Below are 22826 nucleotides of genomic sequence, written 5' to 3' on the forward strand. Positions count from 1 at the left end.
CGTGCAACATGAGCTGCTGGGCTTGCCACAACGAGCCAATGGGCTTAGACCAGTGATATCACACTGACAAGACGTCACACTGGCAAATTTTTTTCGAGGGGGGCTAGAACCGAGCGTTACATGCATTTTTGCACACAGATGTGCCTAAACATGCACAGGACATTTGGAAAACACGCTAAAGAGCATATAAAACCAGAAAAAACATAATATGGCCCCTTTAAATAGATATCCCTTTAGTACATTTATGAATCAAATTCAAAGAGCCTCACAACAAGCATGGGATTAGTTACTTCTGATGGACAAGTCTATTTACCATCAGCTACATACTGGAAACTCTGTTAATATCACTGGTAGTGGAATTGAAGCTATGGAAATGTAAAGATTGAATGAACAGAAACTGTGAACACAACATCCTGATGTAATTTATCTGTATTGAAGTTTCACTTGGATTTCCCGTCTCCATTCACAAAGGAATAATGAGAATAAAACACACCAATGTTACAATGAGATGGACTGAAGTGTGTGCTGGCACATACCTCTCTCTTGTACATAGTAAGCAAGGTAGAGGTCCAGCTCCTTAACGGAGACAGAGATGTGTCGAGGCTGAACGCAGAGTATTGGATTGGAGCACTGGCCTCCCTTCATCAGCCGCTCTCCATCTGTGCTTTCTAACGGGATTCCTTTGAACAGAATCACCATCACCAGGTCCAACCTCCACACCTTGGGAAGGACGAGACTCAATCATTAATGAACCCAATCTAACTGATATATATCTAACGTTTCTTAGCCTAAGCACTGATTTCCTTAAAGGAGCAGTATGTAACTCTGACCCCTAGTGTTTAAAATGGGTACTGCAGTCTAAATTCTAAACATTACAGAGAGCTGTCTCTCCCCCCCCCCCTCCTCTCTAGAGTTGATGCTCACGCAGGTTACCATGTGGTGGACTCTGAAGCTTCAGTGTTTATCCAGCTCTGCATGGGTCTGTAAACCTTTCTGTGTTCTAACCTCTCTCCATTTTTCAAAAGCATCTCCAATATTGATCCTAGTTTGAGCACGTTTCTGCTCGTGGAGCTTATTAGAAACATGCAGAGGCTTTTTAGGTCGTGTACAATCACTTCTATCTGAACCACTTCTCTTGCCCGCTTCCATCGCTGCAACACCTGTTGGTTTGACCTGATAACTGCTCTCATATCTGACAAACCGAGGGGCGTCCAAAACGGCCGTGTGGGGGGGGGGGTTGCCTTAAAACCGCCTGCCTTCTCTGGTCCAAACAAAACCAGAATCTAAAGTTAGAAGGAGGACATACTGGCTGCTGCATTGTTGTCAGAGAAGCCAGCACTTCACCATAGCATGTTTCCTTAATGATCATATAGTAAGGTCAGTTATAGCAATCATGTTCAGTGTCCTCTCCATACACCTGTCTTTCTACTTTTAAAACACATGACATAAAAACATCTTGTTGATCAAATTGTGCCAATCTGAATGTTAAAATTATTCAATTTATTTGAACTTTCAATTTCACAATAGAACTGCAACACAGGGGGGCGCAGGTAGTCTATTGGTGAGTGCGCGCCCCATGTGTGGAGGCTGGAGTCCACAAAGCGGACGGCTTGTCATTTCCCACTCTCTCTTTCAATGATTTCCATCTCTGTGCGCTGTCCTGCCATTTATAAAGCCATAAAAAGCCCAAAAATAAAAGAAGAACTGCAACACAGAATTTCAATCTGAGGTTTGTAAAGTGTAATTCCATCTGCATGTTCATACAACTTTGTGCTTGAAGCTAAATCACCATACTTTACTTGTCCTCCTGGATGCAGACACAACTGTAGACGTAGGGGAAATGACCATGATGAGTATAGTTCACCTTGTCAGCTTGTCGCAGACAGTCTATGCGTCTCATTTTGCCTTTTTGGTCAGGGTTCGACAGGACACAGCACGCAGCTTTCTTCCCGGTGATTGACAGGACAAAGTCTTCCCTGAATTCTGGTCTTATGTCCTTTCTTAGCTTGGCCAAGAGACGACTAGCCCACTTCTGTTTCACCTGCATAAAGAATCACATCATTGAGTTCTTTGTTTCTATAAATATACATGGTATTGTACTGTATAGAGTAAGAAACACAGCGGTTTGTTTACATATAAAGCGTCCTGATTTGAAGTATCATAAGTTAATCATTCCTAAATCAGAGTGAAGTATTCATCTCACCTCTGCCTTCTCTCCCAGCAGTTCATCTTTGACCGCTCTCTCTTCTTCTTTAGTCATCCTTTTCTCATGTTTCTTAAAGTACTTCCTTTTCCTGGCTTGGAGGTTGAACCATGTGTAGGCGAAGGCACGGACTTGGGGTAGCAGCGCTTCAATGAACGGATGAAACTCGTCCTAAAAAAACAAGCAGACAGAGAAACATTAATACAAACTCGGAGAAAACACACAAGTGGCGCCGGTCGCCTAGTGGTTAGTGCTTGCGCCCCGTGTACTGACGCTTAAGTCTCAGAGAGCTGGGGGCCTAGGTTCAAATCCGACCTGCGGCTTCATTCCGGCATTGTTTCCCACTTTCTCTCTCCCCGCTTTCTGACTCTACCCACTGACTTATCTCTGGAAGAAATTCATAAACTCCAACAAATCAATTATCAGTTTGTTAACCAACTTCAACAAGGAGCTATAAGGCTGGCTCTTTCAGACATTTACTCCTATGTGCTTGTTCGCTCTGCAGCATCAAGTGTTACAACAACATGGCTAACCATCAACCTTGCTAACGTTAGCTCTTTGGAAGCTAACAGTTAACAAGTCTCGGTCCTATTAAATAAATGCAATGCAGAATGATGATAGTGACAGACGACCATGACCATTCGTTGAATGTCAGTAGAGTTTTCTTTGTTGTTGTTTCTCTTGTCGAGGTTGTTGAGAGAGAAGCTATTCATGTTTGTGTTTTGTTTCCTGACATGTCTTAAACATGTGAGACGTTTTACCCTTTAAATAAGTGTAAATGGACTTGAGCTTGTATATTTCTGTTCTAGTTTTCTAACTACTCAAAGCGCTTTTACACCGCAGGTCACACCTACACATTCACACAGATGGTAGAGGCTGCTGTGTAAAGAGTCCATCAGTATTAACTCATCCATTCATACACATTCACACACTGATGGTAGAGGCTGCTAAGTAAAGAGTCCATCAGTATTAAGTCATCCATTCATACACATTCATACACCGCAGCAGGAGCAACTTCGGGTTAAGTGTCTTGCCCAAGGACACATCAGACACACCTGTAGCTGCAGGAGCTGGGGATTGAACCCCCGACCTTGTCAGACGACCGACTCTACCAACTGAGCCAGAGTGAGAGTGTAGACCAAGACAAAGATCCATCAATTCTGAAATGTGTTCAAGATTCAACAACTAATTGTTTTGGAAGCTTTAACTTCTTGTTCTTCTAATTGCTGTCTTTTCATCATTATGTTGTTTGGACCCCTTTGAAAACCAGACGCTACATCTCAAGGGGCTTATCCTGCTAAATACAACAAATAAACCCATGCACTTTATGTAAAAAGTGGACTGGATGTTACTGAATGGCTGTTTTAATCTTATGCATCATGGTTTTCTGGTTTATAAAAGATGTTGTCTGCAGAACAGGAAACATTCATCATAGCAGAGGTAAATATGAGCAGCACTAAAACACTAAATCATGACAGCAGTATGAGCAGTAAAAGTGACAACAATAGGACAGGCTGAGGAAGCGTTACTAAGTATTTCCATCAAGAGGAACATGTTAATAAAGATATTACTGCCCAGCGTCTGACAGCTTTACCTGCACAACACAAATAACAAAATCTCACTTCAGTTTTTTAACACTCTCTATTCTTTATGAATGATCTGTGCTGACTAGAGATGCTAATGACCCCCGCTGTCAGGTGGGGGTTTGTTTCTATATTAAATGTTCAATGATGAAATCATGAAACAGACTGTGGATCATCTTAGGATTTATTCAGCCATGGTCAGACAACACAGAAACACACATGGCTGATAAAGTGCAGAACAAGATCTCACAATCTCTGACAATCATTGACAAAGTCTTCATCTTCACAGTGTTGATGATTTTCTGTTAGAAGGCACAACCCACAAACTCTTGTCCACTTGGATATATCTCTATAAGTCTAGAAAGAAGACATCACCTTGACTCGTAAATATCAGACATATACATTTCTTGAGTCTCAGAGTCACATTTCCTTCTCTGCTCACAACAGACACTTCAATCCAAATATAACTCTGCTGCTATGAGGTCTCTAACATATATGTATTACAGCTTCACAAACCTAAAAGAAGAATTATTCTGAGATGGTTTACACAATTTAAAGATATATCTTTAAACAAAGATATTTTTTAAGTATTTTTCTGTCATATAGGCCAACCCTTTGCCTGATCAAATGGACTTCATGTCTGCCTCACTCTCACTGCGCAGAATGAAAAGGTACGGAGAAGCTCAGTTTTACCTGACTCAGAGAGAGAGGAGGAAACATCATTTTGTTGACAGGGGATCACGATATGCCCTTTTTACATTTCCATCGCGTCCTCATTTGCTTTGCCAGTCTCCTTCGTCTTTTCCTTCTTCCTCGCTGATTCAGTAAAGCAGCTGCACCTCCGGGCAGAGAAAACGCAGCACTTCCTGGCCTATCTACAGTATGTTTTTTTTTTTTTTTTTTTAAGGAATCCAGATATGAAGGCTCTGGTCGCTTTAACTCCAAAAATGATGACACGGCAGGAAACTTCAGGACCCGGAATAATGCCCCGTGGAGAGAAAAACACGGAGAAAGTTCGGCATAATCATTCTAGGAAAATATGGCCGGAGGAGGTGTAACGCAGCACGGAGAACTGTGCCATTAGGAGAGGGACGGGGGGGATGAAGGGGCGAAGAATAAAAGACAGAGTTGATATGACGTTATGACTTCAGCCCATCCCAAACGGCGGGCTTAAAGCCACAGCAGCTCATGTTTTCAGTTCATGTGAGGATCAGCCTCTTAAAACACACACACACACACACACACACACACACACACACACACACACACCGCCGTCTGCTGCGTCCACACAAACACACTCGGTCACAGTATTTACACTTTCAATAGTGACTATAACACTAATATACAGAAAGTCTCCACAGAGCATGCTCCATCTTTGTTTTTAAATATCTATTTTCCGTGTCCGACTTTAAAAACAAAGGAAGCAGTAGGTCAACATTATTTCCACCTTAACACATTCCTACATTTCCACCGTAAGGAGGCAACAAAGATAGACTTATAACATTTATCCAAACATATATAACTCTTCTTCTGCTCTTTAAATCCTATTTGTTTCTAAAAAACTGTTTGTTAATAACTGTATAATCACAGGCTGACATGGCACAGGAGACAATTGATCATCAAGACCACCACAACAGAATAATGCAATTTTCAATAGGTTATTAGATAGAGCAGGCCTATAGTATAGTGATATACTATATTATATTACTAAACTATATTAATATACTATAGTATAGTACTTGCACATAGCTCTGTATATATTTATTTATTTCTCGTTTATTGCACATAGATCTGTTAGTCTGATCACCGTCCACTTATATCTACTCCTTTTATATTTTGTATTTTAAGTTAAGTTTAAGCTTTAAGTTGTATTTCAATTGACACTTTATATTTTAGGTTTAAAATGTTTTGTCTACCTGCACTGTTGTTAATTTACTGCTCTGTGTGCCTTTGAATTGCCCCGAGGACAAATAAAGTTTTTCTAATTTGAATTGAAGTGAATTGAATAAAGTATAGGCTATATAGAAAAGGCTATGTTTACAGTATACTGGTGTAAACAGTATGAAGGGGGGGGGCATAAGGGAAGAGCTGGATAAAGGAAAGTTAGGTTAAAACATTGGACGGGTTTATTGATAAAAGAGGATATGACTTGTAGCCTACACAAACACATGTCTGTCAGTAAGTAAGTCAAGTTTATTTGCCCTTTTTTCAGTCTTAATTCACAAAGTGTTTTACATAACACAACATGTAAACACAACATGTAAACACTGACATGATGAGCCACAGATAAAAGCATGTCAACATTAAAAACACACGTTCTATTTAGAATAAACAGTAAAGGATGCTGATGTGTTTTAAAATGATGCTCGGGATAATTACCAAATGTGTGAACAGGTGTGTTCATAACTGGGCGGCAGTAGTTCAGTCTGTAGAGACTTGGGTTGGGAACCGGAGGGTCACCAGTTCAAGTCCTGGTGCAGACCAAATATGGTAATTGGTCTGGTAGCTGGAGACATGCCAGGTCCTGAGCACTGCCGAGGTGCCCTTGAGCAAGACACTGAACCCCCTCCCCACCATCAACTCAGAAGCACCCGCTGTGGGCCACTCTGGCACTCTGGCTTCTCTCCATTAGTGCATGTCAATAGGATCCTGTTTCTGCATGTGTGTTTATATTTCAGCCTATGTGTGTGTTCATGACTCACAGAGTGTAAAAACAGAAATTTCCCCTTGCACGGATCAATAAAGTAAATCTTAACTGGTTTTAGTCATCATCATGAGATTTTATAAAGTCATGAGCAGAGCTTTCCAAAGTTTGTGAGCTAGCCTGGAAAGCTCTATCAGCTCAGCCTTAAAAGGAACAAAGAGCAACCTTTAGTGAGTGAGACCTCATGAATCACCAGATTAAAGAGTCATAATGTCAGGAATAAAGTCAACGTATATGCTGAAATGAGTTGTTTCATTACTGTCACATCAACAGCAGTCAGATTATTCAGCCTTGTGGACGAACAGCTGTGTTCAGAAATCCATTAAAGACAGTCTATCCTCAAGTTTGATCTGTCACAGATTTATCCTCTACTGTTCATGATGATGGAGGAGCAGAGTGTCCTCTGAGTGTTTCACTTAAAAACTTCTAATCAACAACAATTCGATGAGACTGAGGAAAGAGCTGCAGCTCTTCTTATCCCAGCGGCTCTCCTCCCCAGCTGCATGCCGGGACAGGAGGCCCTCTGTCGGCTTTTCACACTAAGTCAGTCGGCTGGCTCTAACTGCGGCCATTTTCTGCTGACTAACACACACACACACACACACACACACACACACATATGCCTTCACAGCACACGCACAAGAACGCGCGCGCACACACAGACAGCACGCTCGCACACACAAACACACACACACACACACACACACACACACACACACACACACACACACACACACACACAATATAGGCAATAGGAGGCTAGAGTGAACTTCAACTTGGCCTTCTGCCGTCCCGCGTGATGAGAGCAGAGGGGCCTGCACGTTCATCTTTAAAAGACACAAACTGAACAACTTTCCCCCACAGACACCACGGCATGTTTTCCGCTTCCTTGGTGCACCGCCAGGGCTCGGAAAGCACACTGGCCACTGGGATAGAGCCCGTTCCCCGGCATGGAGGCGACATGATTCAAAACTCCATTCAGAACTGTACGGCTTTAAGGCTGACTGAATGACGTCAGACATACTGAACGTGTGAGAGGACACTTTCAATCATTGCATGCTTAATAATATGTTGACTTATTCGGCCATCATCTTTAACACAAAAAGTGCTTTAATTCAACTAAACGTCAAGTTTTATGAACGTTTCCAACTCTGACTTCCGCCCTGAACAGTGTTTTCGCCGGAAAACGTCAGTTCAGAGAACAGGTAACCCAAATGTGAAATGCATAACTACTAAAGCTGCAAGGTGTTCTGCTTATCTTATATGTGCCGAATTTAAGGCTGGCTATCGACAAATCAAAATTGTTCACAAGTAGTGTTGTACCACGTTAGTGCACTTGCTGGCATGCATGTGATTTTTACTTGTTAGATTTGTTTATGATATTTTGTGACAAATTCTCTTCATAGGCAAACGTTTTATTTCGGAATACAGTGCATGTTCGGTTGCTTTAACATAGTAAAAGAGAGACAGAGCATAGAGGCTTCATGGCATTAAGAGACATGGATGCCTCTTTCTGCTCCACTTTCAGCTGCGTGACTCCTCGCATTGCGTCTTTTTTGGAAAACACGGAACAGCACACCAACCGGAGCGGACACTTCACTACATTATTGTACCGAAACGGATTGTTTCCCTACCATATCGAAGCTGTGCCGCCACCGGGGGAAGTTAAAGCTGATCTCAGCGCCTGTCCATCTTGCGTTGTCTGGTGTTTTCATTCCATATTTATGTCCATCATCGTGCGCGTGCCAGGTGGAGTAATCCGCGGTGCTCGAGACCAGAAACGTCCCGCGTCAAGCTTCGGGCTCAACGGCAGTAACACCCCACTACACACACACACACACACACACACACACACACACACACACTTCACACACACACCGGCCCGGTAGGCTGCGGCAGAATAGAATAGTGCTACCTATATTTATTTTATTGTCTGCCTCCTTCTATAACTCTGTTTGAGTATTCCTGCCCATTCTAGTTCCGTTTTCTTCTGCACTTTATATTTCACCCTTTTCCTCCCCCACTCTTTCAGTTTGGCTTTGCCTCTCATCTGTCCTTACTACTCCTTACTACTTTTTAGCGTTTGCGGTGCTTTCTTTATATATGGTTAATAGCCTGCCTATACATCCCACTCCCATATATCTGGATAACCTTCATTATGAAGCCATACCGACTGAAAATAGCCCAAACAAACTAGAGGGAAAGCTCTAGATTCTGTTTGGTACTATCGCCTTTCTGAGAATTTTTCCTGTTGCAATTTTGCTGTTGTAAAGATAGAAGTTGATCTTGCAATAAATCCACAAGTAATCCCACAGTCTCACAGACAATAAGAACATTAAGAATTAGATTAAGCCTAACTAATATTATACAAACATGTTTTGTTATAATGAAGAAGTGAGGGATTTGCTGTGGCTTCTCATTTTCTTGAAGGTTGTCATTTTATGCCTCCAAATGGGAAATGGACTTGAGCTTGTAGTGCTTTTCTAGTCTTCTGACTACTCAAAGCTCTTTTACACCGCAAGTCTCACCTACACATTCACACACTGATGGTAGAGGCTGCTGTGTAAAGAGACCATCAGTATTAACTCGTCCATTCATACGCATTCACACACCGATGGTAGAGGCTGCTGTGTCAAGAGTCCATCAGTATTAACTCGTCCATTCATACGCATTCACACACCGATGGTAGAGGCTGCTGCGTAAAGAGATCATCAGTATTAACTCGTCCATTCATACGCATTCACACACCGATGGTAGAGGCTGCTGCGTAAAGAGTCCATCAGTATTAAATCGTCCATTCATACGCATTCACACACCGATGGTAGAGGCTGCTGCGTAAAGAGACCATCAGTATTAACTCGTCCATTCATACGCATTCACACACCGATGGTAGAGGCTGCTGCCTAAAGAGTCCATCACAGAGGCTGCTGAGTAAAGAGTCCATCAGTATTAACTCGTCCATTCATACGCATTCACACACCGATGGTAGAGGCTGCTGAGTAAAGAGTCCATCAGTATGAACTCATCCATTCATACGCATTCACACACCGATGGTAGAGGCTGCTGAGTAAAGAGCCCATCAGTATTAAGTCATCCATTCATACACATTCACACACCGATGGTAGAGGCTGCTGTGTAAAGAGTCCATCAGTATTAACTCATCCCACTCGTACATCGCTGAAGAAGCAGCGATAGAAACTTGGGGTTAAGTGTCTTGCCCAAAGACACATCAGACATGTAGCTGCAGGAGCTGGGGATCAAACCCCAAACCCTCCGGTTGAGAGATGACCGACTACCTGATCCACAGCCGCAGAAAAATAGAAAAATTCATGGCAAATAAATATAAATATATAAATATATTTTATCCATGTGGTTGAATAAAGAGGTTTGACTTCATTCTTTTAGAAATGCATTACACGAAGACTTCAAGTTCAATTACTTTAATATATTTTATATCTATTTTATGAGTATACAGCCCAGTTAGTTTTCCATTTTCAGTTAACACTTGGCATTTTGTTCCTACATTGTGAGCCTATTTTTGTCATTGTGTGAATAAAAAAAAAACCTTACTCAAGGCCCATCTCTTTTGCCTTTTGCTGCAGCTTTCTCCACAGCCTGCAGTTTTCATCAGTGGATGCAATCGTTTGCTCTTTTGTCAACACAAAACTTGGAGCTACATCAAACTGGGAATCCCTTATGTTGCTGTACTGTCCTGAGAGGTAAGTTCTTCACTTCATGTAGATGTAGGTCAAACTTAATGTTATCTGCTGTGGACAAGACGAGTTATTACATGAACTGCTATAGAGCCATCAGAGCCATCAGAGCCTCATATTTATTCATATCTCACCTTGCATTTTTAACAACTGCATAACTATTATGTTTTAAGTTTTTGTCAATTAGTTTACTCTGATATGTCATAGTGATGTGGGCGACAGGTATGACATATCAGAGTAAACTAACCCCCCCAATACTGAGAAATGCTCACCTGCAGGTGTGCAATGCTTCAACTTGATTGAGTAAAAAGCCATTGTTAAGAAGTGGCGCTCAGTTGTGCAGCTCTATCTCCAGGGGACAACCTGGATGCTATATGGCCTAAACTGCAAAGCCCAAGTTCCCAGGGACACTGCATCCTTTCAGACGCTTTATCAGCATGGAGGGAAGTTAGCTGCACCGTCTTACAGAGGGAAACGATAGATCTTTGTTGGCTGAAAATTAACCTGACCACGATGGGGTACAGTCCTGAGTCCCGGGGAAAACTGAACATTCAGTGAAATATCAAAACAATTCCCACTGAAAGAAATGACTGGCCTTGAATTTGCCATAGCGAAAGACTATGGTCTTAGTGGTGAGGTTACAGTAATTACCTAATGGGCAATGAGTATGAGGACAATATTTCAAACTGCAAATGTAGTTCTTTGTCCCAAAACGTTTTATGCAAAAAGCAGAATCATTAGTGGAGGGTTATTGCAGCACCCCTCACATCTCTGAACCCAAGAGGAGCCCAGACCAAACCATTCGACCTGCTATCAATGTTTTAATAGAGTTGCACTGGAGACACTTAATCTGCCCTGATGCAGCACATCTTTGGATGTGAAGCAATGAAGGGACGTTCTACAACTTGTTGCTGCAGTGATGAAGTTTTTAAAGAAGAAAGCATTCAAAGGAAATCATGAACTCCTGAATCACTACAAGAAGGAAATATTTGGGAATATGTCTCAACATGTTAACCCTTTCTGGCTGGACGGAATATAAAACATAGCTTTACTGTATGTCTGATACAACTAAATATCATGACTATTACCTTTTTTATTTTTAACGCTAATGAATTGTATGATCATCTAGACTGCGCTGCTCTTTTCATAGTGACTGGCGACCACCTGCCTGGGGCCCCAGCCAACTTAAGGGCCCCCGAGGGCTGACAAACTTTAAACCAAAGCAGTACCTCCAAATGCACACATTTTGCAATGACATGAGGAAACCTCCCTAATGGGGCCCTAAATGACAGCACACACCCTCATTGCCCTACTTAACATATCATGAATTACTATCAAACTTGTCTTTGGCTCGAGCTGCAATCACCTGTGGCCTGCGTTGTTGTGTTAGCATGCTAATGTTAGCGCTCTTTTGTTAGCTCTTAGCTCCACATTGCGTTTAATTTAACAGAGAATGACCGTGATCTAAAAACATGACATCCAAATAATCAGTGACTATGTTCTTCTTCTTCTCTCTAGTCCTTGACTAAAACAGATTTATACTCAAGGCCCTCCCGTCCATGTAAACATGATATACACACGGCTCAGACAACTAGCTGCCTTTAATGACTTTAATGATTCTGTTTTTGATAATGGACGGACAGATGATGCATTCACCATTTACAAACCAATTACAACATCCATTACAAACCCGTTATAAAGGAGTTGTCTGGGGTTCATAGGATCAATTATAAAGTGTAAGTAAAGAATTAAAAAACTATTTTAAAGTATGATTTTGAATTATTTACACAGAAACCGATTGAAACACAAAGTAAGGGTTGGCCCACATATGTGTTAGATTAGTTGTAAACAGACAAATACAATCACACACACACACACACACACACACACACACACACACACACACACTCACATACATACACACACACACACACATACATACACACGCATATGCACTCACACACACAAACAATTGAATGAAAATGAATCATAGAAATGTCCTTGTCACACAAGGATTAAGGATTGCTTTATTATTCCCAAGGGGCAATTTGCTTTTTTTTACAAACCATCACACTTGTTAATTTATTTCTGTGTGTACTTGGGGTCATATTTGATAGACCAATGGATAAACCAGGAATAATGATCAGTACGCAGTGTGTGTCCTAGAACAAAAGAGAAGCAGTTGCTGACTCAGCCTCCTTCAATCTGCATAGTGACTCCCCCTGGAGGCCTCCATGTTCACACATACACCAACAGACAGAATCACTGCCTGAAGCTTGTTCTAAAAACAGAAGTTAAAAAGTGGTTGCAGTGCTGAGTAGTGATGGGAATTCTAGGTCTTATTAGTGATCATTGAGCTTAGCTCAGCAATAAGAAGCAACTCTTTCAGCTCCCACACAGCTCACTATTAACCCTAACACCTTATGGGGCCCAGAATTAAAGTTTCTTCCTGCTCGCTGGCTAAATGACTTTCTTGTTTATGGCAAGTAATAAAGTAAGCAAAATAATGATCACCTGAAAAAGACCTCTGGTGGAAACGTTGGGATTGTGATTAAACTTTTTTGTGGCATTTGAGCGAGTGTGCGGGCGTATCTTCTTCCTCAGTCTGCTGTTTTTGCTCTGCCCTGCACATACGTATTCTACCTCCTTTTTCTAAAAAAACAAACCTGCAACATTCTTCACCTACATTGAAATATTAAACCATATGGTTGGCCCAAAATGGGACATGTCAAGAATAACCATCCTGCTTGAAACAAGAAAATACGCTTTGATATTAGATAGAGTTGATAAAAACCTACACACCCCCATGGAGACATTTGTGTCTTCATTTAATCAGTATCAGGGTGAACATAACAGGGGTGGCTGTGGATCAGTTGGTAGAGTTGTCGTTTCTCAACAGGAATGTTGAGGGTTCGATCCCCAGTTCCTGCAGCAACATGTTCAATGTGTCCTTGGGCAAGACACTTAAAGGCTTAATATATATTAATATTTTTTTGATCCAGCAGATGTCGCCCTTGAAACCAAAACAACTCGCGCTGCATTGTTGTGCTAGCATGCTAATGCTAGCAAGCTGTATTATGCTTGTATCTTCACACTGCATGTAAATTTACCTGAAATGAGCATGATCTAGAAACACAGTTAAGCAGTGAGTACAGTATGTTATTTTTCTTTTCTCTAGTTCCTCAATTAAACAACTTTTATACTTGAGGTGACGAGCCAGCCGGCCGTCCAGGCGATGTAAACAAAGCGTACCTACGGCTAGGAAAACTCTGAAAACATCACAGAAAGTGGGACTCGGGTGTTACACCCATTGTAGACAGTCATGACTCACAGAGTTATTTTCAGAGGATATACTTGATTTCTATTACATTTAAGTGTGAAAAATCACATATAAAGCCTTTAACGCTGAATTGCTCCCACTGCTTGGTCTGAGGCATATAAATGTGTATGAATGGATGAGTTAATACTGATGGACTCTACTCAGCAGCCTCTACCATCAATGTGTGAATGTGTATGAATGGATGAGTTAATACTGATGGACTCTTTACTCAGCGGCCTCTACCATCAGTGTGTGAATGTGTATGAATGGATGAGTTAATACTGATGGACTCTTTACACAGCAGCCTCTACCATCAGTGTGTGAATGTGTATGAATGGATGAGTTAAAGGTCCCATATTATGCTTTTTCTGGTTTTATATGCTCTTTAGTGTGTTTTCCAAGTGTCTTGTGCATGTTTAGGCACATGCGGCTTCTCCTACGTCCTCCTGTTAGCTGCAGCATTAGCCGCATGTAACGCTCGGTTCTAGCCCTACTCGAAAAAAATTTGTCAGTCCGACGTCATTGTCAGTGTGAGATCACTGATCTAAGCCCATTGGCTCGTTGTGGCAAGCCCAGCAGCTCATGTTGCACGCCCGTTAACTTCTGTAGCACGCCCACGATATACCGTAGCCTGCGGTAGCACAGTAGTGCTAAGGTGCTAATGTTTATGCTACCCTCGGACGGACCCAGTGGCTGCATTCCCAATATGGTAAAAGAGGCGAGACATTTCCGAGAACCGTGCTGAGCGACTGACCAATAACGACAGAGCGGATCGGCAGACCAATCAGAGCAGACTTGGCCCACGTGGGGCTCTGCAGTGTGGGCTCAGCACAGCGTAGCTGACGGACTCAGAGCGTAGAGGGAGCAAGGAGGAGCAGTACATGAAAACAGACACTCGGACTTTAGCTATTGTGAACGTACAAAAGTAGGAACATAGATTATACGAACTCCAAAAAGGGCATAATATGGGCTCTTTAAGATGATGGACTCTTTACACAGCGGCCTCTGCCATCAGTGTGTGAATGCGTATGAATGGATGAGTTAATACTGATGGACTCTTTACTCAGCAGCCTCCGCCATCAGTGTGTGAATGCGTATGAATGGATGACTTAATACTGATGGACTCTTTACTCAACAGCCTCCGCCATCAGTGTGTGAATGCGTATGAATGGATGAGTTAATACTGATGGACTCTTTACACAGCAGCCTCCACCATCAGTGTGTGAATGCGTATGAATGGATGAGTTAATACTGATGGACTCTTTACTCAGCAGCCTCTACCATCAGTGTGTGAATGCGTATGAATGGATGAGTTAATACTGATGGACTCTTTACTCAGCAGCCTCTACCATCAGTGTGTGAATGTGTAGGTGTGAAAGCACTTTGAGGAGTCAGAAGACTAGAAAAAAACTAAACACGCTCAATTCCACTTACCATTTAACTATCAAAGATAGAAAGATTCGAGTGGCAATAGTGCAAATGTATAAAAACAGTCAAAAAGATTAATATAAATACAGAGGTACAAAAGCAGTCCACCATCCATCCCCGATGACAACCAGAGTATATTTAAACATGCACAGGGAGCAACATGGTGTGATGAAGATTCAGACAGGAGTATCTACAGTCTGTAGTTTTAAATCAGTTTTTAAATATATGAAACCATGTGTTAGTACAAATGTTCATGGATTCATTGATCTTGGTAATTTTGTGGATATATGATTTACATTTTTCAACTATCTCAGAGTAGTTCTTCTTTTAGGTCTGTGAGGATGTAATACATATGTGTAAGAGACCTCACAGCAGCAGAGTTATATTTGGATTGGAGCCAAGTGTCTGTCTGTTGTGAGCTGAAAAGGAAATGTGACTCTGAGACTGAAGAAATGTATATGTGTGACATTTACACGTGAAGGTAATGTCTTCTCTCTAAACTATTAGAAGTGTAACCACATGGAGAGGAGTTTATAGGCTGTACCTTCAAACAGAATATCAGCAACACTGTTAACATGAAAACTTTATCAGCCATGTGAGTGCTGTTGTCTGACCACGGCTGAATCAATCCTAAAAGACCATTTCGCGATTTCATCATTGAACATTTACTACAGAACCCCCCCCCCCCCCCGCCCAACACCATGGAAGTGTTGCACAAGGATCCTTTATTGCAAAGGGCCCTCACATTATGGTGGCCCTCACACCACCATAATCCTAAATGTTCATTCTCTCTCATTCAACAGTCACCATGCTGTTTGAGTAAAAAGACTTGCGCTCCCTGATCATCAGAATAGCTCTGATGGATCCTGATTTCTCAACACGTTCTCATCATGTTGGATTTTTGAAGGGGAGATTAGGGTTACTGAGGATGCTCAGGGCTTTACTCAGAATGAATGCTTGAGGCAACTGAGCTGCCAAAACGCCGTCACAACCGACGATCCTTCTCACCCTCTTGTTCATGCTGTTACTGTTTAAATATGAGGTCTAAATGCTCCAGCAACACTTTAATAAAGTTGATCTTCATACTACAAACCCCGCACTGTTTAAATATGAACCTTATCTCTTATAGTTATATAATAAATATGTTAAAAGGTTCCGTTCTGTTTTAAATCATTTCAAAAATGGCTTAAAAATATTTGTATACACAACTTTTAGCGACTAAGCCAATCTGGCAATCCTCCTCCTCTGTGATCCACTCAAACTACTGGACTGCAAAAGACATCTGGGTGAGTAAAGGGTGAAGAAAAGAAACATTAAAATAGAACATTTAAAAATCACTGAAATGATTAAATCTGAAAATATATGTTCAAATAAAAATCATTAAAGGTTCTATATGTAACTTTTTACATGTCTCTGTCTCATCTGTGTTGCCTGTATAAAAAGTTTATCCGGGTCATATTTTCCGCAAAAGCTCCAGGAAGTGACATTTTATGCACGTTCTCAACATCCCCCTCACTCCGCTCCGCTTACAGAGATCAACAGTACAAACTCATCACACACTCCTGGTCTTCACCTCCACAGCCAGAGGCCGTCTTCCACACACTTCTATCAAACTCATCACACACTCCCAGTCTCTCAGCCAGTGCCTGCAGAGACTGTCGTTTGTAGGATGGAGAATGAATACAGACACACAGACTTTCACATGTGTATGACCATTTACCTCCTCTGTAAACATTATGCCGGTAAATATCCAGTGTTTAGCGGCCGATGATGATGCTCGTTTGTGTACGTACGAGCACGTATGACAAGCACGTATGACGAGCACGCGAGGGAGAGCGAGCAACAGGTTACTGGTGCAGTTCGCCTAACGGCGCTACAAACACAGTATTTTTGAAAGTTACATATCACCCCTTTAAAATGAAATTAATTCAAATAAAGTAAAAATATAAAAGAGTTAAAAGTTACAGTGCAGAGTTAAAGTTTAAAATCGTGAGGTCGGGGGTTTGAGCCCAAGCCACAGGGGCATCCAAGAGGGCCCTCCCCTGTGTTTTTTTTGTTTTTTTTGGGGGGGGGGGCTTTGGGGCACCATCCCACTCCCGCAGTCCACCAATACACCCACAGTGTCAGTGAGTTCATCTATGTCGGTAGCTTCTGTCTCAAACACATCCAAACTGTGCAATCAACGCAGGCCCTTAATTCCAGCTTTGTTGGTCCATCGCCTCAAACTCCCCCTAAAGGCTTAAAAGATTTTGGTTTCTGCATGTGGAGATGGACCAGACCAGTGATCAGAAGGTCCCAAAGCTGCATGGGAATAATGTGACAGGCATCTTTAAGTCTGGTGTTACAAAGACTCAGTGAGGCCAAATCCCTTTCTCATTCACAACCTTCAAGGTACAGTAAGTACAATGTGTGCTACTCTCTCCACTGCACGTACACATGCAGTGGGATTGGTTATATTCTTTCACACATTTATTCAATTTCTTCATCAACTTAGCCCCTCCCTCTCCACCACTTCCACTGTCTCCCTGCTCTGGTGATCACATGATTTGGGGATTTGTTAACTTTTTAAATCATAATCCAACCCCTCTCATCCAATCATCCTGCTGCGGTCACATTTTAAAACCTGTTCTCTCTCTTCCTCAGTCACTTTGTCATTTCACTGCGATCCTCCTCCTCCACCCCGGTCACCTCCACTCCAGCTCAGCAGAGTTCAGATTCAGGTTCAGAAACCCACTCCTCATCAAATCCTGCATTCTTCTATCACCACCACCCCCAGGGTCTAGATTCCATAGGGGGGTATCACCACCACCACCACCACCACCACCACCAGGGTCTAGACTCCATAGGGGGGTATCACCACCACCACCACCACCAGGGTCTAGACTCCATAGGGGGGTATCACCACCACCACCACCACCAGAGTCTAGACTCCATAGGGAGTATCACCACCACCACCAGGGTCTAGACTACATAGGGGGGTATCACCACCACCACCACCACGAGGGTCTAGACTCTATAGGGGGTATCATCACCACCACCACCACCAGGGTCTAGACTCTATAGGGAGGTATCACCACCACCACCACCACCACCAGGGTCTAGACTCCATAGGGGGGTATCATCACCACCACCACCAGGGTCTTGACTCCATAGGGGGGCATCACCACCACCACCAGGATCTAGACTCCATAAGGGGGCATCACCACCACCACCAGGGTCTAGACTCCATAGGGGGGTATCACCATCACCACCACCAGGGTCTAGACTCCATAGGGGGGTATCACCACCACCACCACCAGGGTCTAGACTCCATAGGGGTTATCCTATCCTGCTGTCGGCTCCTTACCCTCAGAGTACATGAAGTCTGATGGAGTCTAATCCACAAAGACTTTGTACATTTAATTCTTAAATTCTTAAATAAATAATTGTTCTAATAATGAAGTCTCTCCTGATTGAACTGTGTGATGTATTCAAGCTGAAACAATCACAAACCCTGGATAGTTCTAATATCAGTGTCAAAAACATTCAGTCAGCTGTTAGATATTGAGAGAGTCACATAAAGGTCACTTAATGTTATAAAATGTTTTACAGCCTATATGACACATCATCACATGTTGTACTCTGAAGGGCAGAAGGGCCACTGATGTGTTGTTGTTGTTTTTTTTATTATTAAATTATTTGAGACATTTATTTGGGAATGAAGTGGAAAATCTTCTTCCATTCACTCTGCATCAGGACATTTTCTCTTTTACTCTCTGTACATTTCAGACACACCTGATGTTGCTCAATCAAAATAGAAACAAAATTCACTTTATCAAGATTTAAACTCTTGACTCTTGCAAGGTCAAAAGGTTCACCAAATGGTAATTACAATTTAAAGCCCTGAAACACAGCACGCCGGCTTCTTGTGCAGAAGTTCAAATACAAAAGCTGTTATTTTGTAAGCTGAAGTGGCGATAAAGTGCACATTGATATTAGATAGAGTCAGTCTAGAATAGAATTCAAGATCCTTCTTCTCACCTACAAAGCGCTAAATGGCCAGGCACCATCCTACCTGAAGGAGCTACTAGTACCGTACTGTCCCTCGAGAGCGTTGCGGTCCCGGAGTGCAGGCCTGCTGGTGGTACCTACAGTCTCCAAGTGTACTATGGGGGGTAAAGCCTTCAGTTATCGGGCTCCTCTCCTCTGGAACCGCCTTCCAGCCGGGGTCCGGGAGGCAGACACAGTCTGTATTTTTAAGAATAGACTTAAAACTTTCCTTTTTGATAAATCTTATAGTTAGTGCTGGTGTAGACCAGCTCTTAGTTATGCTGCTATAGGCTTAGACTACCGGGGAAACTGGCACCTTGAGCTGCTCTCTCTCTCTCTCTCTCTCTCTCTCTCTCTCTCTCTCTCTCTCTCTGTGCATATACAGTACATCATATTACTGCATGTATCTATCTGTAAATCTCAGTCACTAACCACCCTCTTTCCTGAGAGCTCTTGAGCTCTCTTAGGCTCCTCAAGATCGTTGGTTGACGGCCTGCCTGTGAAGGCTGTTTCGTCATGAGCCGGGGATCCGGCCGAAAATTTCTGCCTTTTAATAAGGCAGTTTTTTCTTACCACTGTAACTTTTTCTGCTTTGCTAAAGTGCTCATGATGGATAGGCCGGGTCTTTGTAATATAGTAATAAGTAAGGTCTTTTACCTGCTTTTTGTAACATAACAATGAGTAAGGTCTTTTTACCTGCTCTTTTGTAATGTTAACAGACAAAGAGTAAGGTATTTTACCTGCTTTTTGTAAAGTGTCTTGAGATAACACTTGTTATGAGTTGACGCTATCCAAAATAAATTGAATTGAATTGAATTGAATAGATGTATTGGGCTTTTTTTACTCTCTCTCTCTTACATTTTCTATGTTGGTTGTTGCTGCTAGAGGGCAGCCTTTACCTACACATGGTGGATGACAGCAGAGCTTCATGGAGCTGTGATCAGGAGGAGACAGGAGCCCCATGCTTCATCCAGAGGAGGAATTATCTGCTTTAAGGCCGATCAGCCAGACTTAGAGCTCAGCCTCACACCACCACAGTACTAGTGTTTGATTAGATTTCCTGTGCCAACAACATCTGTTCTTGACTCAGACTTCAATGTCTTTTTGACTGTCTTGGTCAGTTACTGACAGCTTTAGCAGTAGCAGCGAATGTGAGTACACCAACAAACAGCATTTTGTCATTTAAACATTTAAGTTTACAAAATGAATCTGGATTATAAGCTGAGATTCATTCTTCCAGTGATCACTTCTGGTTTCAGTGGAAACCAAATAGTTATAATGTGTGCAGTTTAATAAAGGAAAAAGAAAGCTAACCCAGAACATGACCAGTCCAGATGCACTTCCTGCTGCAGGAAGATTTCTGTTTGCAAAATGGTTAAGCTTGTAAAGCGCTTTTCTAGTCCTCTGACTACTCAAAGCACTTTTACACTGCAGGTCACACCTACACATGCACACACTGATGGTAGAGGCTGCTGAGTAAAGAGTCCATCAGTATTAACTCATCCGTTGATACACATACCGGTCTCTCTGTCTACACATCTAGGACCCTGAGGCACAGGTGCGATTGGGGTGGCCCCTCCCTTCCGAGCTACGAACTCTTTGAGACACTCCTCGTTCAGGAGAACAGAGTAAAAAAGGCAAAACCCCCAAACTCCACCATCAATCAGCCAACATGAAATCACCATTATGATTTCCCATGTAAGTTTGCAGTGCATTGACGCATGCTGGATAATGTTCACATTCCTACATAAATACAACTTGTACAATCTTTGTGAATATGTTTTCATTGATCTAATCTTTTTTGTGTCAGATGATAAAATTATGTTTAAAAAAATGATGTGTTAATGACAACAGTTATGAATTGGCTTAGACCAGATCAGCCAGACACTGACACACTGGAGCACACATTAGAAAATCATTATTGCAAGGTTGTGACAAGGAGAGATTTTCCTCTTTTTGATTACCCAGCGGCTCAGAGATGCTTTTTCTGTTTAGGCTGGAGGCTTTACGTATTTTTCCAGAATTGAAGCTCCTCACCCTCTCCGGATGTATCCATGTCCCTCTCTCTGTGACCCCCCCCCATTATAAAGATCATTACTGCCTGCTGCCTCCTACACATCGCTTACCACCCAGCGAGTTGTTTAAGCCTAAATGGGGTGTGATTGGAGGCGCTGGGCATTTGGTTCAAAAAATGCAACAAAACTAAACAATTCTTCTCCTGGGAGTAAACACTCAAATCATGATGTTCTTGGTGTCATCTAACAGACCTTTTTAAAATGTAATGATAAAACAATCTAAGGTGTCTGTCATTTTTTCAAAACATTTCTGTACTTGTGAACTGTGACAGAAACTGAAAAGTTTAGTTTAAGTCCTACTCAATAATGAAATGAAGGCAGCACACAGCCACAAAAACACAGCGGGCCTAAAGTCTGGATAATTGATGCCTAGTGATCAGTAGATGTCACCTGAACAGAGCCAGAGGTGAAACATGCCCAACTGCAAGAGAACTGGACTTTTATTTTCAATGATTGTGTCTTAAAGGAGATTCCTTTACACTGTTCAGCTTAACCTGTGCCTCACAACATTAACTGACAACTAAAAATCCTCTCTCCACAAGAGCTTTGAAAGGATGACAGACATTCCCCTGCAGTCTGAGGAAAATCCTTGAGTGATTGTTGATGCATTTTTTTAGTCATAAATATGTTGAGATTTAAGTGAATGCATCATCAAGCGAGTCATTCATAACAGATAGTTGATATTTATATGAAGAATTCTGCTGGTGATTCTAGATAGTTAGATACTGTAGATACTTCAGTGATCCTGAGGGAAATTATGGAGTCTGTTGGGTCCTTGGGAAAAAATGAATTGGGGGGCCAGACAACAATTCCTCCTCTGCCTTTTTTTCCTGTTTGTTTTTTCTCTCCTATAGATCCCTGAGCTCTGGAACTCCTTACCAGAGGACATCAGGCTAAAAAACTCACAACCAGTTTTTAAATCCTTGCTTACCTCTATAGGAAGGCCTTTATTTTAAGTGACTGAATGCAAGTATCTCATGCTGCTGTGATTGACATAATTTGTTGTTGTTAAATTTATGTTTTTTTTAATTCACTTTTATATATTTTATTGTACCAATGTTTTTTGCTGTGCATTTTATAATTTTAATTCTGCTTATGTTTTAAATCTTGCCTTCTCCTTGCACTCTGTAAAGCACTTTGTAACCTTGTTTAGATAAGTGTTATATAAATAAAGTTATTACTATTATAATTTATACTCTGCTTATATTTAGTTGCTACTTCTTTTCCCTGGGTTTTATTTTATTGTAACTCCCCTCCCCTAGCCATCTCGGGGAACGTAACTTTATGTTGTCTTTATATTCCTGTTGTATTTTCATCCTTTACTTCTTTGTAGAGCTGACTCTATAGGAGAAATTAACAATGTATCTTGACTCTCCTGTTACAGTGCAAATGGCATAAATATCAATTCTATTATTTTCTAATTGTAAATTATTGTATTATCCATTTATCAGTAGTTACTGCAGTTTTTGGATCATTCCCAGTTGTTATCATAGGCACTGTGTAATATTTGCATTATTTATGTGTCAGTTCTTTGGTGGATGGTCAATGTCTCAGTGTGTAACGCTTTTCTAGTCTTCTCACCACTCAAAGCACTTTTACACTACATGCCACCAGAGGTGCTGCCTGTCATCAGGTAAGCATAGCAGAGGCTGTCCATCAGTACTGTCTACCATTCACATGGATTTAGACGAGTGCGGCTGTGGCTCAGTGGTAGAGTCGGCCGTCTCTCAACCGGAAGGTCTATGATTCGATCCCCAGCTCCTGCAGCTATG

At 41.9% G+C, this 22826-nt stretch overlaps 1 protein-coding gene and 1 long non-coding RNA gene across 5 annotated transcripts in view; one reads left to right on the top strand and one right to left on the bottom strand.

Annotated features, from left to right (window-relative positions):
* nfic (nuclear factor I/C) overlaps window positions 1-8321 on the bottom strand; it is a 34576-nt gene extending 26255 nt beyond the window's left edge. Inside the window, exons 1-4 of one of the 4 annotated variants that reach the window (XM_029279891.2) lie at window positions 8125-8321; window positions 2204-2374; window positions 1865-2041; window positions 537-720 (exon numbers count right to left, since the gene is read on the bottom strand). In XM_029279891.2, coding sequence (XP_029135724.1) covers window positions 537-720; window positions 1865-2041; window positions 2204-2374; window positions 8125-8205 — 613 coding nt within the window. In that variant the 5' untranslated portion in view covers window positions 8206-8321. Of the gene's footprint in view, window positions 1-536; window positions 721-1864; window positions 2042-2203; window positions 2375-4479; window positions 5356-8124 lie in introns of those variants that run through there. The other 3 variants (XM_020646927.3, XM_020646928.3, XM_020646929.3) reach the window with 3 other exon arrangements.
* LOC136179436 (uncharacterized) lies at window positions 7562-22826 on the top strand. The gene is made up of 4 exons (XR_010666581.1): window positions 7562-7695; window positions 10093-10209; window positions 20523-20677; window positions 21909-22826. It is a non-coding gene; the product is annotated as an uncharacterized lncRNA (long non-coding RNA).

Source organism: Labrus bergylta, chromosome 6, assembly GCF_963930695.1.
Source record: "Labrus bergylta chromosome 6, fLabBer1.1, whole genome shotgun sequence".
In the NCBI taxonomy this organism is placed as follows: Eukaryota; Metazoa; Chordata; class Actinopteri; order Labriformes; family Labridae; genus Labrus; species Labrus bergylta.